This window comes from Opisthocomus hoazin, chromosome 6 (assembly GCF_030867145.1).
Source record: "Opisthocomus hoazin isolate bOpiHoa1 chromosome 6, bOpiHoa1.hap1, whole genome shotgun sequence".
NCBI classification, from domain to species: Eukaryota; Metazoa; Chordata; class Aves; order Opisthocomiformes; family Opisthocomidae; genus Opisthocomus; species Opisthocomus hoazin.
This window is the reverse complement of record NC_134419.1, coordinates 42728590-42744299: the sequence shown is the minus strand read 5'-3', so window position 1 is coordinate 42744299 and position 15710 is coordinate 42728590. Positions and strand designations below refer to the sequence as shown.

General features: G+C 40.2%; 1 protein-coding gene across 21 annotated transcripts in view; it reads left to right on the top strand.

The window, feature by feature from the left end:
* Positions 1–15710, top strand: part of KCNMA1 (potassium calcium-activated channel subfamily M alpha 1) — a 510287-nt gene that overhangs the window by 466974 nt on the left and 27603 nt on the right. For 11 of the 21 annotated variants that reach the window (XM_075422929.1, XM_075422930.1, XM_075422923.1 and 8 more), the window contains 3 exons: positions 11468–11581; positions 12277–12360; positions 14841–14971. In XM_075422929.1, the coding sequence (XP_075279044.1) occupies positions 11468–11581; positions 12277–12360; positions 14841–14971 (329 nt within the window). The remainder of the gene's footprint in view (positions 1–11467; positions 11582–12276; positions 12361–14840; positions 14972–15710) is intronic. The other 10 variants (XM_075422928.1, XM_075422927.1, XM_075422926.1 and 7 more) reach the window with 1 other exon arrangement.

Here is a 15710-nt window from a genome sequence, read left to right as displayed (position 1 = left end):
ACAGCTGTAGACTGAATTAGATAGACAAAGAGGGTGCTTCTTAAAATTTGGAACATGTCTTGATTTTTTTTATACGATGGCAATGTACATTCTGATGTCAAATGTAACCAGGCCTTATAATTTATCTGCAGATTTATATTTCAGATTGGCCCTGCTCAAAACCACAGATCCAATCTTCTTAAACTACCTCACCAGCTACAAAAATCCACTTTACAACTTGAATATTTATTCTTAGAATCCTGTCAAATAGCAAGAAATAGACTAAAGACTCTTAGAAGTATTCTAAACCACTAGTTGAAAGGACAGCTATTTCCACTGATGCTAGTGCTAATGAAATTCAAACAAGGAAGTAAATATTTTATTGTTTATCAACCCATTTAACCCTCCAGTAAATAATAATGCATAGGAAGGTTAATATGTTGTTGCAGTTATAGAGGTTATGCCATTTTAAAATCCAACAGTAGTACTTAGATGCATGAATGACAGTAAATAGTCAATATAATGCTGAAAACTAAAAAAAAGCCTTGCTTGCTGGAAGTTTTCAGTAGGACTGTACTGTGCTCTGGATACCGTGGCATATGTTTTATGGTCGCCCTTTAATTTTCACTGCTTAGAGAATACCACATTATGTTTTACTGTTATCATTGTCTTTACCAGCTTGGTTGCTAGTGTAATGGGTTTTGGATCCCATTTAAATAAATTAAATATGGAGCTGGTGTAGAGATGCTTCTTCTAGTACTTCTTTAACTATAAAAAGATAAATGAACTATGAGAGGCAGGCAAAGCCCTTAAAGATTTTAGCAAAAGTTCTAATAAAATAATATGAGTCATTGTATCATGATAATGAATTACTTTTCCTTCTAAGATTAATATCCACTAAGAGGGGAAAAACTGTGAGCCAAAATAATGCAAACTTAGCAATGGAAAGTTCATCTTTTCTTAAGAAAAGGCAGTACCTCACTGGCTTTGTGAATACTTTTCCTTTTTCCTTGATACATTTGAACAAGTTATCTGTTTTTTTTTTTTACACTGGTGGCTGTATGCTTTGGATATTCTTCCCCCTAGAATGGCCATCAGAGGCATAAGTTTCTTTCTGGCTTCTTGATTCTGGATCCTGTACTGAATGAAGCAGAGGCTCCCAAACTTTATAGACTGGGCACTACCAGTAGTATCACTGCTGTTATTCAGGCAGTTGTGTCTACATAACCTTAGATATTATTAGTAGCTACTATACTGCTACTGATACATTATTGAAGAATACGCAATTAGAGAGCTACTTCAGATTCATCCTGATTCCATAACTGTGCAATTTCTATTAGATTTTTGTTTAATGTGAAAAAAGAGGAGGAGAAAGAGATCTTCATTGTCTGTTTATTTCTAGTCAGTCAAGGGTAATTGGAATAAATTAGCCAATTTTGATATTTAGTCAACCTATATTGAAAGTGGACTAGAATGTGGCATAATGTATATGTGACACATAAAACAGGGATAAGATATTGAGATGAGCAGAGTAGAAGGCTGTTTTGATGTGTTAGCCATTCCTGTGAACTTCAGTATCAGAGGGTTGACATTTCTTTTAATGGAAGTACTTTCTGGAGGTACTTACCTTCCTATTACTTTATCATGCGTGACAGGGATGGTTTTCAAACTGGCCAGTAATACTGAAAATTCTGAAGTGCAAATAATTGTGCTGATGGGATGATGTATGCAGTTTGAAAGTATACTCTAAACCCTACGATAGTGTTTCCTTATTCCTGCTTCAAATTGGGCACCATATGTTATTTGCAAGGTTCAAATTAAACTGCAGCAGGGGTGTAGTAAGCTACATTTTTGGATCACAATGATTTTGTTTGAAGGAATATACAAGTACTCCTTAGGCAATTGTCATTCCCCACAGCGGTAACTGCACCTGGATGTGAGTGATTTGTTGTACTTTCTATGGATAAGCTGGTTGAGTTAGTGCTGTGTAGAGTGGCATAGTTCAAAACAACTTGATACTCATTTTCACACATGATATCTACTAAGATGTGTTTAACAAACCTGCTACTGTGAAGATGTGTATGTTACAGAAGGCAGTATTTGAATGACAAAGAGCATGACTGATAGTTTTCCCTCCATTTATGGTGTTCGGTTTGGAGTTCTGGTAAAGTTTTTTGCTTGCAAAGAACCTTTGTAGTGATATGGTGAAACCATGAATGACAGAAGGAACTGTTGAGCCTCTCTTTTAAAAAATAGATTCACGCTTGAATACAATATCCACGTCCCTTGACTCTGAGCATTCAATCAAGCCTTGAAGTTTTTCAACTACAAATTTAATCTTTGGGAATCACTTGTGTACTGTCACTTGACTATGTGCTTTTATGACAGCCTGTCCACAAAGAAGTTGTGACAGGATTTGGTGAAATCTGGCAGGACGAGCATAATATGCTGTCTAATCAGCAGGCTTTGCCAAGAGTTGCTTTTTTACATTACGGAGTAAGATGGGAGAGGAGCTTTTAAGATACTTCTAAATAGCTTAGACAGCAGGAAATGTGCAGGAGGCCTGTGGAGCATACCTGCCAGCTGAATTAGAGGTGGTCTTGATCTGAATCCAGCCTGTCTGAGAGCTCAGCTCTGGGAATCCAGTTCAGATTTCTTTGATAAAATGAGGCCTTGGCCTTCACAGTTAAATCTTTGATCCCCAAAACAGTCTGGAATGTGGGATTTTAGTTTTGACCCAGCCTATAGAGAACTTTATGACATTTTACCAGAGATTTCCAGCTCAGTTCCAGCTTGAGTAATTTACACGTCTGTTGGCACTATTTAGCCCACACAGACCATGAAGTCGACCGTAAGTAAGTCCAAGTTGATGGAAAAACAATATTGCTAGAACAGAGTGACAGATGTTGATTATCACAAAATGTCTGTTTAAGCGTTTAATGTGGATCCATTTCCTCACTGCATACACCTGAAATTTTCACAGGAGTTACAAAGTAATGGTACTTAAAGACGTGGAATCAGCTGCTAAAGAAATTGTTGGAATACATATTGCAAAAAATGACTGCTGTGGTTATTACTGTTGCTGCTCAGGGGAGCTATTCAGATGCCTCATTTATTGGAGCTTAATAGATTAAAAGTCCAAATTGAGTCTCATGATATAAACCTAATCAAATTCTAATCTGCATAATTTTCCCATAAGCAGCAATGGGAAATTTGTTTAATTTATGTTTCAGTAGTTGCCAATCATGTGTTGGACAACATTGTTACTTTTATTTATCAAAATATTTTTATTGATTGCTTGTTATGACATCTGGCTTTGCTGTTCCCTTTTCACTAAGGAAAAATTTACTTTATTTGATATAATGTAGGATATAATGACTTAATGTAGAGTCTCTCCTCACATGCCAATATATCATTTTTAATGGTGAACTTTTCATTTTATTTGTAGTTATCAAATACCTGTCTCTCTGAACTAGGCAATACAGCTTAATTTGTTTGATAAGTTTTATTCAGCATATTTATTTATTTTTGCTTGAGGTCTGAATATGCAAGGTTGATTAATGATTAAACTGAAAAGGAATTGGCGTCATTTTATGCTAAAATCTTTTAGCTGCAAACCTGTGCTACACTTCGATGCTACCAACTTTGTGCCCTAGAAATGCCTAGTGCAGAAAACTATTAAATGGCAAATGGAGAGTAGGGACAATTCAAAAACAAAGTTTGTAATGAAAGTGGCTAAAAACCATAGGAATGATAATTTTGGATGTTATGAATTTAATTGTATTCCATAATAATTGCTGAATGAACAAATGTTACTATTTCTTCTCTCTCTTTCCAAATATTTGTATCATTCTAGTGATTCTTTCTGAACAAAGTAAGAAAAAGCAAAGGTAAAAAAAGCCTGTGAGAAGTAGCCAAACTACTGTCCAGCATCTGGACAATAGTGTTAGGAGTAGGTGCTATACCTAGAGGTACAATCCACCGGAAAGAATGAAGAGTCACTTGCCACCAAGAGATAAATTTCCACTACAATAACAATGTGAAGGAACAAAATTCTTTCCCAACAGGATTAGGCTTTGGAAAAGCAGGTTTATAATGAGAGAGAAAGGGGGGAAATAGTAGATGGAAAACAAAAGATGGTTTTACAATTACAAAACAAAACAAGAATTTAACAAATCCAAAGCACGTGGTATATTGGAAGGAGTTAAAATATTCTCAGACCAGTTTGTGAAAACATAGCATAAAATTAATGTGAACACATCCCAAGCGATAGAGTAAGTGTGAAGTAGTTTGGAAATTGTTGTCCTCAGCATTCTGGAAGTCCTTTGTATTTTACTGTGTGTTGTCCTGGGTGTTTTCAATTAGAGAATTACCCAATCACTCTTCCATTTCTGGAGATGGTTTAGAAAATAGATGCTTAAAGACAACTACGAGATGGTGCTAACTCTCAGGCAGTAAACTCCTGATGGCCTGTCCCTGCTTCTTGTTTCACACTGGAGAACCTGCAGAGTGTCTCAATTTAGTATTTAATTTCCCCTCTTGATAGGCTAAAAGCCCCAAGCAATTATCCTGGTTTGCTTGGCTGTAACCATTATGCCCATCTTCGTGGCCCTCATAGGTTTCTGTGATTTACTCTTCTCTGTGCTATACAGTGATTTAAAAAATAAGGAATCATTTTCCTAAGTTCTACACTTTTGGAATCATTTGCTTATGCACCAGAGGCTGAATAGGAAGTCACTGTACTCCTGGAAGTACATTTTATGTGCCCAAGACAGATGTGTATGAAACAAGATGGCTGCATTGCATAACAGGAGCTTTGACTTGGACATTTTCACTGTAGGTTTCAGTAATTCAACAGTATGGAGACAAATAGACGCTGGAGAAGAGCGTTTTCTTGGGAGGAGGACGGCAGCTTGTTCTCCATAGCGGCGTCTCTCAGCGTTCAGTGCTCCAGGGGTTGTTCCAATCGCAAAGCGTTGGAGGGCTGTTACAACGGAGAAAGCTATCCTTCTTCACCCTCCACTCTCTGTAGCTTCAGCTTAGCCTGTGTTTAGGCCTGGAGCATCTCTGAAGATGCTGCAGTCTCTGAGAGGGCTGGGAGATTATGCAGTCACGTCTGTTCTCCCACATTCCTCTTCTTTTCCAGAGCTTTAGAGATTATGTCCAGGAGATTATTAGGTCTTCAGACACAAATTACAGTAGAAGTCAGAACTGAAACTGGAATTTAGGATTTCCAGGTTCTGAGGCCAAGCTACAGCTCTCTGTCTCAGACCACATGGGACGTAGAAACTGGAATTGTTTCTAAATTGAATGGCTGTAACAGATTCCCATGAATGTCAGCAGCTCTTTAGCTGCATGACTGCTGCTGAACTTTCCAGGTATACCCAAGTGGCTGTACTTTGGAGAATAACAGGTATAGTCTATCAGTCAATTGAGTTCACTGGAATATTAATGGACATTGTCAGCAAACAGTAGCAGAGGGATATAGCTGTGAGGTCGTTTTGTAAGGGAATTATTTCTTTTTGGCTGGCTCCCCTTAATGAAAATCCTTGTCCTCCCATATTCCTGCCTGATAGCTTGTTGGGGGTGTGTTTGGCAGTTCACCACCTGTGTGTTATTCATATTCACTCAAAATATGATTGTTGTTTCATTCTCCTTAGATGAGCCAGAGCGAATTAATAGTATATGTGCTGTTAAAATTATATTTTTGAGAACTTTAGTGCCTACCTTACCCAGTGAATCCCATGGCACCTTTCCCTAGAACAGCATTGTTTAAAGGGCACTATCAATTTACATGGCGCTTTAATGACAAGGCCACAACCTTTAGGTCTGCCAAATGGATTTTCAGTTTGGGAAACTGCTTTCTGCCTGTGTAGATTTCCAGTTTAGTAAAACATATCTCTTTGGAAGGGAAGGGAGGCAGAGAAGAAAGGGTTGGGGGAAAGGGGAAAAGGAGCATAAAGGATCCATTATAATCCTTTAGAATGGAAGATATTTTATAAATGTAACATAAAAATCTGGTTTGAGAATATACCCATCTGGGTCTCAGTTAAGTCAGTGGAACAGAAGCAGTGCACATCGAAGAGCCAAATTTGTTTCTGCGTTAAAACCCCAGTACACCTTTACTGGCCCCTCAGCAAACTAAAAGGATGTGTTTATTGCTATGCAGAGCAAAGCTTCCTGCATTTGAGTTCCCTTCTAACACTTACCATTCTATGATTCTGTGATTTCATGGGATGTTCCTCAGTCAGCTGAACTGCACAGGAACAAAAGGCAGTGGTTTATGGCCAGCGCAATCAGCAGATCACTTGGCCATCAGGCCAGTTGCTCCAAACAACACGTAAGCAGGGCAAACGATAATTATTGCTGGTGCTTTCAGTGGGAAGAAGTCACTGTTAAGCCATGCCAGCATTCCTTAATTTTGAACTGCATCACAGTGCCACTGTTGGTCCCAGAATACCTTCAAGCTGCTGCTGAGCCACAGTTAGTGCCCTCTTGAGAGGACCACGGATCAGCCTGACTCTGGAGGCACAGCTCCCTCAGAAGCCCATCACTTTGTATGTCGTGTTTTGTGGGAGACGAGGAGGGCTCATAGCCAAAGGACCCTGCTGGGCTCTGAGCCACGCAGCACCTGGATCCCCAGTGACTCTTGGAAAAAAGAGCTTGCCTCCTTGCGAGGAGGAAGTTTCCTTGAGGTTCTCCTTCCACCAAGATTAGAAAGTCTTAAAGATACTTTTATACCTCTCTTAAAGAGGTAGTATCTCGCCTCTAATGAAATTGTTTGGCTGTTTCACCTACTTTTGTCAGCAGTAGTATCCCAGAGGGAGCTGGGCAATACATCTCTTTGCACAGAATCAAGGTGCTGAACCAGCTGCTTTCTGCAGAAAACTGCAGGAGGCTCAAACTCCTTCAGAGCAGGTAGCTGAGTGAGGGCACAGGAGTCCCTGCCTCTCAGACAGCGAGGCTGCTGCTGCGAGGGAAGCAGTGACTCCCGACTGCCAATCCTCACTGATTTTGAGCCCGTCAGGAGCCCAGAGCCTGTGTCTGGCAGCATCTCGTTGCAGAGAGGGACAGGGGCTTGCTTCCTTCGGTTGAAGTCCAAGCCCTTTGCTCAGTTTGATGCTGTGGTGATTGTCACTTATAGCCAGTGACCCTGGCTGGCAACTAAGCCCCTATCCAGTCTCCTGCTCGCTTCCCACCAGTGGGACGGAGGAGAGAAGCAGAAGGGCAAGAGTGAGAAGAAGACTTACGGGTTGAGGTAAAGACAGTTTAATAAGCGAAGAGAAAAAGTGAAACAAAACAAACCACAAAAACCAAGTGATGCAAAGGCAATCACTCACCCAGTACAGCAATTGAGCATCAGACACAGTGGCTGCAGGAACCGGTATGATGGTGCTGCATCTCACCTCCTAATCATTGGCAGAGAGAATTCCCTTCTCCAGAAGCCCCCTACCGCCACCGTGTTTCCTTATGCAGGGACTGTGCTCAGGCTGGCACGGGCCGTGTGAATTTTACTGTAGAGGTTGATCCTGTTAAGCAGTTGCAGCCACGGCTCCCTCAGTTATTTGGTGAACAAGGAGACACAGTGGTTAGAAGATCACAGCTATCAGCCCTGTTTTACGATTTTTATGAGCGTTAATGGAACAAGGTTTGGGGACTGAAGGAGAAAATGGAATATGAAGAGGAAAATGAAAAGAGGCTGGGAGGAAAGCATGTCATTTCTAAATGAATGCTCTGTGCAGAGGAATTGAATCTTTTCACAGCTGAAAATGGATCCTAAATCTGATGCCTTAGCTTGTTTCAGCTTCTGTAATGAAATAGAGTTTTCCTAATACCCTGTGACCTGAATTTCTCCCTGCTTTATGGGTGCTGTTCCTTGACTTACAAACCTGTATTTTCTCAAGTCAGCATTTGATGATGGATGTCAAAATACAGGTCATGTATTATGCATATAGCATTACCGATTTAAGGTGTTTACTTGTCAAGTTGAAGAAATTCAGAAATGTCACATTCACTGAATCTGCACAGCTGTTACTTGTAGTTTTTCATGCCTTTAAATGAAAGTTCTGATAAAGCAGGTTAGTTTTCCTGCACTTTTTTTTCTCTCTCTCTTCTGGAGGAAAAAAATAGAGAGCCTATCTATAGAATTTACGTTGTGACTTGAGAGCAGGAATGTGGCCTGAAGGTGTATGATGCCTTGTGACTCCAAACGTAGGCACACAAACTCCCCAAGTACTCCAATTTTCCTTTTCCTGAAAATATTACGGGATTTTTTTTATTTTTAAAAAGTAGACTCATAGAATTGCCTGAATTAAGTACAGGCAAGGAAATTAAATTAAAATAACAGATATTTCTTACATCTTCCAAGACTGTAGGATGAAAAATATTATGGCATGAGTCCGTTTTTCATTCAAGGACAAAACAAAATCCCTTTAGCATGCTTCCTGCATTTCAGACTGAATGCACTGTGTGTGCAGTGTGCAATTACAGGGCTCCTGACAGTCTGTGTCTAGCAGAAATGCCACATTTTCTTCAATCTTCTAACGCCATCCTAGGAAGACAAATATTTGAAGGGTTAGAGAGGTGGCTACAAATAGCCTGCGATGGAGAGTGCGCGTGTGCGTGCCTCCATGTGTGCGCACGTTGCAGCAGAGCCAGGGCAAGAAGGGCTTACACATTTAGACGTAGTTATGCCAACTTTCTTTAGTTTGCTTTTAGCTGGTAGGGAAACACCAGTGTGCTCTTCCTATCTGAAGATCCTGATTCACTGAAAGAAGTTTTAGGGAGTGCATCCTGAGATGGGGAGAGAAGTGCCTTCAGGAAAAAGAGGGAAGCAGGGCCCCTGGGGATGCTCCCAGAAGTACAACCCTTAGGGTGCGTGGGAATAAGATGTGTTTTCTCTAGTCTCAGATAAGTGAGTGTAAAAAGTCTTGCTGTTACTGTTTTGACTTGTAATTCTGCAACCAGGCCTGCTGCTCGAAGTGCTCAAGGAGTCTATAGCTACTTGAGCTTTTTTTAATATAGCGTGGCTAGAGCCATGTCTTGCCTTTCCTATAGCGTAACAGAATGCAAAATTTAAACACCGGAGCCTGCTGCAGAAGGAGGCATCACACCAATACCCACCTGTCCTCAGACAGCATTCGCTCCCTTTGGAGTCCTGCTTTAATTTTCCTGCGGTTGTGAGAGTGGCAGGGTTACCTCTAACTCATGAGGAAGGTAGGAAGGAGCTGAAGAAACCCAGTTAGACACTGTGAGCCTGAGAAAGCCAAGGCTCTGCCGTGCAGAAGTAAGCATTCAAAGAGCCAATGCGGCTCTCGGTCGCAGTGCCAGGCACAAGGAAAGCTCTGCAAACCGATACCAGGTGGGAATGCCGCTCACTGTCACCATGACAGTCTTACTGAAGTAGTGAGTAGTATTAAATGACCGATGGTTAACATTGCCAGCATTTCCCATTGTCTCTAAGAAATCTGCTTTCTAAAGATTTTCTATGTGCCGGTAATATTACATAGAATTGCTTTACTGTCTTAGGTTTGCCTGTGGCAATGTTTTTGTCTTGCAAGCCTGTTGAAGATACCACATCCACTTCTTTCCTCCTAAGGAATTTCTTCACAGACTTCACTCCCTTTTTACTTATCCTGTCCTTACAATCCTCATGTTGTATCTGGCTTTCATGTGATAGTCAGAAGGGAATTCATACTGGCACCTTCTGGAGAGCTAAGTCTCTCTTCTCACTGGTTCTAGTTTTATTACCTATATATTCTGTATGTGATACAGACAAAACATAGGGATAAAAGAACTGAATATCAAATAAAAATTTAAATACCATTAAATCAAGAAGTCCAGGTCTACTGGTCCTTATAGTTTGTCATGTTTAGGGACAGTATAAGAGTGGTGGAAGTTATCACTGGAAAAGAACTGTGAATCCCTCAGAAAGACAATACAAAACCAATACTACGTGTTGACAGCTACAGTTTAGTTTAGAGATTTCCTGGTCTGTAAATTAGTCTCCAAACTGAAGAAAGGGAAAGTAGATAATATCATATCATCGTCTTCTGAATTCAGTAGCAGATGAATTTAACTCAGCGAAACCGTTTCCACACCGCAAGAAGATAATGAAGTTACATCAGGAATGAATCTGGCTGTTATTAATTTAGAATCGTTATATGGAAAATTCAAAACTAGTTCAGACCAGTAATGACAGAGGATCAAAACTCTGGTCCTGGATGTCAGGTGTGGAGTCAAACAACTCAGGCATAATGTGGCAAAAAAATGGATGTTTTCTCAGAAATGTGTGTTTTAAAGTAAGCTTGGCTCAATTCTATTACCAGCAGATAAATATTTGCTTAAAAATGCTGCCTTGACATTGGTCTAAATGAAACCCTAAAGTCAAACTCTGGCTTCACCATCACTTCTGCAATAATGACATTAAATGGACATTCGCCTGCTTTCTGCAGCTTTAATGGACAAGGGAGATGGAGGGCATTGGTCTCAGCTGTGAATTTCCAGCCCAACTGTTGCACAAGTTTTTTTGTAACTGCCTATTTTTCAGTACTTACAATCAAACTCCAAGAGGCTTTGCCTGGGTATTTTTTATTAAAAAAAAAAAAAAAAAAAGATTAAAAAGTGCTCAGTGTCAAGAGTTCCATTTCAAAGTATGTAGAAAATCAGGCTGAAAACACAATCTTTCTTGGAAGTGAACTTTGCTGGTCTCCAGGTCTGTTTTTTTCTTAGAGTACCTGCTGATATGTATACCCTAAAGGTATACAAGTCTTTCTAGTTTCTTTTCAGCCATCCCTCTTACATACCATTTGAAAACCTGTGCCTTTTTCCTTCCATTCTTTCTTTTTTTTCTTAAAATGGACCCTTCTGTTACAGTCTTCCTATAATTGTAATCCTCATAAATACATATTATGAATGGCACACCTGAAAAGAAAAAAAAACAACTTTGTGTGGGTTGTACTGTTCCTGGAACACAGTTCAGGATTTTTAAATCCTGTATGTTGATGAAACCTAAAACCTGCTCCTTGTGGTTGTACTACTGTTTGTAAACAATATTCTTTAAAGTGTTAATTGAGGTTTATGGAAATGTATTTGTTTCAGGATGATTTTAAATACTAATAGGACAAAATTAAATCTCTCTAACACTGAAATCTTTATTATTTTAATTTATATGTAAGTAAGCATTACTCTTTCCATTTTGCATGTTTTGATGCAAAGGCTACCTAAGATAACAAAATAGATTTCAGGTTCTTCATTAGCTACCAAATATCTTACAGTAGAAATGACCTGCATATTTGTGAAGGATTACGCTTTTAAGAAATAATTACTGAAAATTAAGTCATTTTTTTAATGACACTTTTTTTACCATACTTTTCTGGAATAATAAATTAAAGATAGGGAATTCCTTTATGTTGGTGGGATTTTTTGTATATAATTTGTCCCATGTAAAATTTATCTTTTTTTCTTTTCTTTTTTTTTTTTCTTTTAGGTTTTACACCCCCTGGGATGGATAGGTCATCTCCAGACAACAGTCCAGTGCATGGCCTCTTACGCCAACCCTCCATTACAACAGGAGCCAACATCCCTATTATAACAGAGCTAGGTAAGACAAGCTAACATTGACACATTCCCACATCTTTTCCCCAGTTCTCTTCTTATGCAGTTTCAGGAAAATTACCTATGCTGTATGTTAGACTGCTATGTTTTCTCTCCTGATAACTGTTTTGAATTACTCGCTCTAAAGAAAGATTAGTACAGTTGTTTCACTTGATTTGAATAACTGAAATACATTTCTCTCTTTCCTTCGGGTTTTCTCCATTTTCTTAAATAAGCACTCTATCAGACAAAATGCTTTTTACATAGTGTAACAAATAAGCAGGGTTCTCTGGGCTAAGGTTAGAAAAGAAAAAACCACTGTAAGTATAAGCAGACATTTCCTCTGCATTTAATCAATAGTAAGAGGCCATGTGTTTATTTCTTCATGGTCCAGAACTGTTTAATCATGTGTAACCAAACTCTGTATAATGGTATGAGACATTTTACTCCCGAGAATACAATGATGGTCGGTAACCAGGCTCTGATTTCCACTCTAGCTGTGGGTATTTATGTTGTCAAGTGGTGTGATGTGAAGTGCAGAAGCTGTTCTGTTTTTTTCATGGCAAATACAAACTTGATTTGTGGTCCTTTGTCTTTTTATTTTCTTTTTCAGTTTTATTTTTTTAGAGCCTTACCTGTCTTTTTCCCTTACTTTATTCTCTTTCTGTACTTTCTTTTCCTCCTAAATACTTTACTTATTAGCTAAGCCTGGCAAACTTCTGCCTTTGGTTTCAATCAGTCAGGAAAAAAACAGTGGGACCCACATTCTAATGATAACTGAACTGGGTAAGAAGCGCCTTTTTCCTTCACATCACCGTCTTATTTTCTATCGTCGTTGTTCTGTCATCAACTTTTCCTTTATTTATCTGGCTGTATCAGAGGGGCTACCCTCATGGCACTGCTTTGAATGTGTTTTATTTGTGGTTCTGGTTGAAATTCACTGTCTCGTTCTGGGGTTTCTTAATGATTTTTTTTTTTTTTTTTTTTTTTTACGCAGCATCAGTAACTCTTTGATCACCCTCGTCTGACCCGCCGGCTGTTTTCATAGCACCTCCTCACCAATTCATTTTCTTTGGCCTGGGTCCCCACCTCCTGCGCCCTACCCGCCACACACACCAATTTTCCTCTCCTTTTTGCTCTCTCTCTTTCTCTTTTCGTTGTTTCAGCCTGTTGTCAGGTTGGTGGACGTGCCTTAGCACTTCTCCCAGGAAGCCCAAGAAGAAGTAAAAGATATCAGGAAAGAAACCGCAGCATCGTGCTTTCCCTTAAGCTATTTGTTTGTTGATTCGGGGGAGGAGGCTGTTTCTCAAAAGCTCAGGTTTTGAAGCTGTTAAAAAGCAGCCAAGCTGCTGCGTTGCTCCCTCTCAATCAAGAGAGCTCTGGCCAGCTTTTGCGAGCAGCATTTGATGAGCATTTCCTATGGCACAGCGCTACACCTTCGAGCCTACCTCACCTAGCCCGGAGACCTTTCATAGAGGTCCTAGCGTGCTAGCTCACAGCAGGAAGATAAAGATATTGAGGATAAAACCGCACTTGCAGGAGTCACATTAGATTTGTGGTACCTTGGAAACTGACACCGCGCATGGCTGGCAAGCTGGTGTCAGAGTCAGGTATTAGTCTGCCAGACGTAAGTGGAAAAAGGATGCTACTGTCAATAGTGCCTGCTCTCAACTAGCAAATTAAACCACGGCACAAGCTTTTCAAAAAGTACATTTTGAAATGATACGTCAGGCTTTAAATACTATTTTGCTCAAGAATCTGGAGAATAAATTGATAGGCGTTGTACAAAGAAAGGAGCGTTGTGGATATGGTGTTTGCAAGGATGAGTTTCTCCTGACTCCCAGGGCAGAACACTTCCCTGTTTACAACGCTGAGGTGTTACGTTTTCGTGGTTACATCATGGAGTGAGAAGGCAGGAATTTAAAATCCTACTTCAGCTCAGGTCCTGACTGAATGATCATGGCCAAGTGCTGGTGCAACAGGGCTCAAAATGGAGGACAACAATTCCAATTTCTTTTAGACAGCTGTTGTGAGGCTTATTTGTAGTTCTTCATGTTTTGTAAGCTAAGCATGGCAAGCACAGTAGTATCTACAGGTTGGAAAAGGAGTGAATGGAAAAGGAAACTATATAGGAAGGAAGATCAGCATAGCAGGCAGAAGAATTTCTAACCTAAGAAGTCCGGAGCTGAAACCTGATCAAGTTAACAGCAGCTCTTGTGTTTGCAAAGCTCGCTGGGTTGCCTCAGGAGATGTGTCCACGTGGGGAACGGGGACATAATCAATGTGTGCCGTTTCAAATGCTGAAAAAGTTTTTGATTTCCCTTCCTTGCATGGGAACTGAAATTAATTTGTCATTTAGTGAGTTAAAGGATATTTCACTGGCATAGCTAAGCAGTCTGTGTTTTCATGCCTGAGGACTGATATGGAAATGAAATATTTCATGAAATATGATCCACTTGATACACTGATCTCAAGGAAACAAGTATTTTTAGTGGAATGAGGTGGAGGCAGAGAGCTGAAGTGTGTCAATGAAACGCCAGAGAAAGTCTAGATGACAAATATTGCTTTATTTGGGCTTTTTCTTTAGAACAGTCTGATGTAGATTCTTTTTCACACTGTGTAATACAGAATTTGTGGTTAAGGAAGTCAAGTTATGGAGACAAATATTGGAACAGAAGGCAGTGCTGCATGACAATAGCTGGAGTGTTGCTCATTCGTTCAGATAGCTGCATGTTAAAGGGACATCTTATCCTCTTTTGAGCTGTAAGTGCATTAACACCACTCCAGTAAGAATCACAGCAGCACATCTAACAGATGCCTGTGGGCTATATCCGAGTTTTATGGACAGCCTTTATTTTACAACGGGGTTCTGACTTGGTGTCTTGTGATAACATTTCACTGTACCTGTACACAGTCTTAGCCACTGTGCCCGACCAATACCCAGATTGTCTTGAGGTATAAAAAAGCATCGCGTGTCTCATTTTGAGCGCAGGCAGCTGGTACCACGAAGCTACTTTTGCAGTAAAGCGATAGTCACCTCTCACGAGCACGAGAGTCACTTCTTACGAGCAACATAATGGTCAAAATATTTTTAAATGCGCATTTTCACATCCATCTTGATTTCATTTTCAGTGACGTTAAAGACACAAGTCTGTGTTTCCAGACATATGCCGTTTCTTTTTCTTTCTGACTGTGTCATGTGTAAGGTCACATGCTGGTGACCCAGAAGCACCTTATGATTTTGTTATTGTTGTTATTATTTGCAGTAAATGATTCAAATGTTCAGTTCTTGGACCAAGATGATGATGATGATCCAGACACAGAACTGTATCTGACGCAGCCCTTTGCATGTGGAACTGCATTTGCTGTCAGTGTGCTGGACTCCCTCATGAGCGCAGTAAGCAAATGAAACCTTTTTTTCATTTCCTTCCATCAGACTTATTGTGAAAGAGTATGAAAGTGTAGTCCCTTTTCCACAGGTAGTCAGGAGCTGACACTTTTGGATGTCAAGAGAATTTCTGAGCTTAAAGTAGGTTACTTTTTAGTTGGACATAGAGACGTTAAAACAACTGAGATGTCTAGGACTATCTCGAGTCCACAATTTTAAAAGCAGTCTCATGTCAGGTTTTAACAATAATATTTTCCAAAAAATGTTGTACTCCCCTCCCGAAACCCAGACCCAAATTCAGTGTGTCAGTCCCTATGCTCACAGTTCATGTCAGACAGCATCAGTCGTGCTTTCACAGAATCATGGAATCACAGAATGGTCGGGGTTGGAAGGGACCTCTGTGGGTCACCCAGTCCAACCCCCCGCAGAAGCAGGGTCACCTAGAGCAGGCTGCAGAGGACCTTGTCCAGGTGGGTCTTGAATATCTCCAGAGAAGGAGACTCCACAACCTCCCTGGGCAGTCTGTGCTAGTGCTCTGTCACCCTCAGAGTGAAGTGGGGAGCCCAGAACTGGACTTTTTTGAGCTTTTAATTTCCTGTAGCCATGAGCAACGCTCTGCGTATGAGCGCCGGGGGACACTGATAGAAGTATATGAAAGCCATTGTACGCATTGTGTGAACTCTGCTTGTGTGAAGAAAGGTCATCATCTCTTTTTCACATGAGTTGTCTTGTGAATCAAAACATAAGT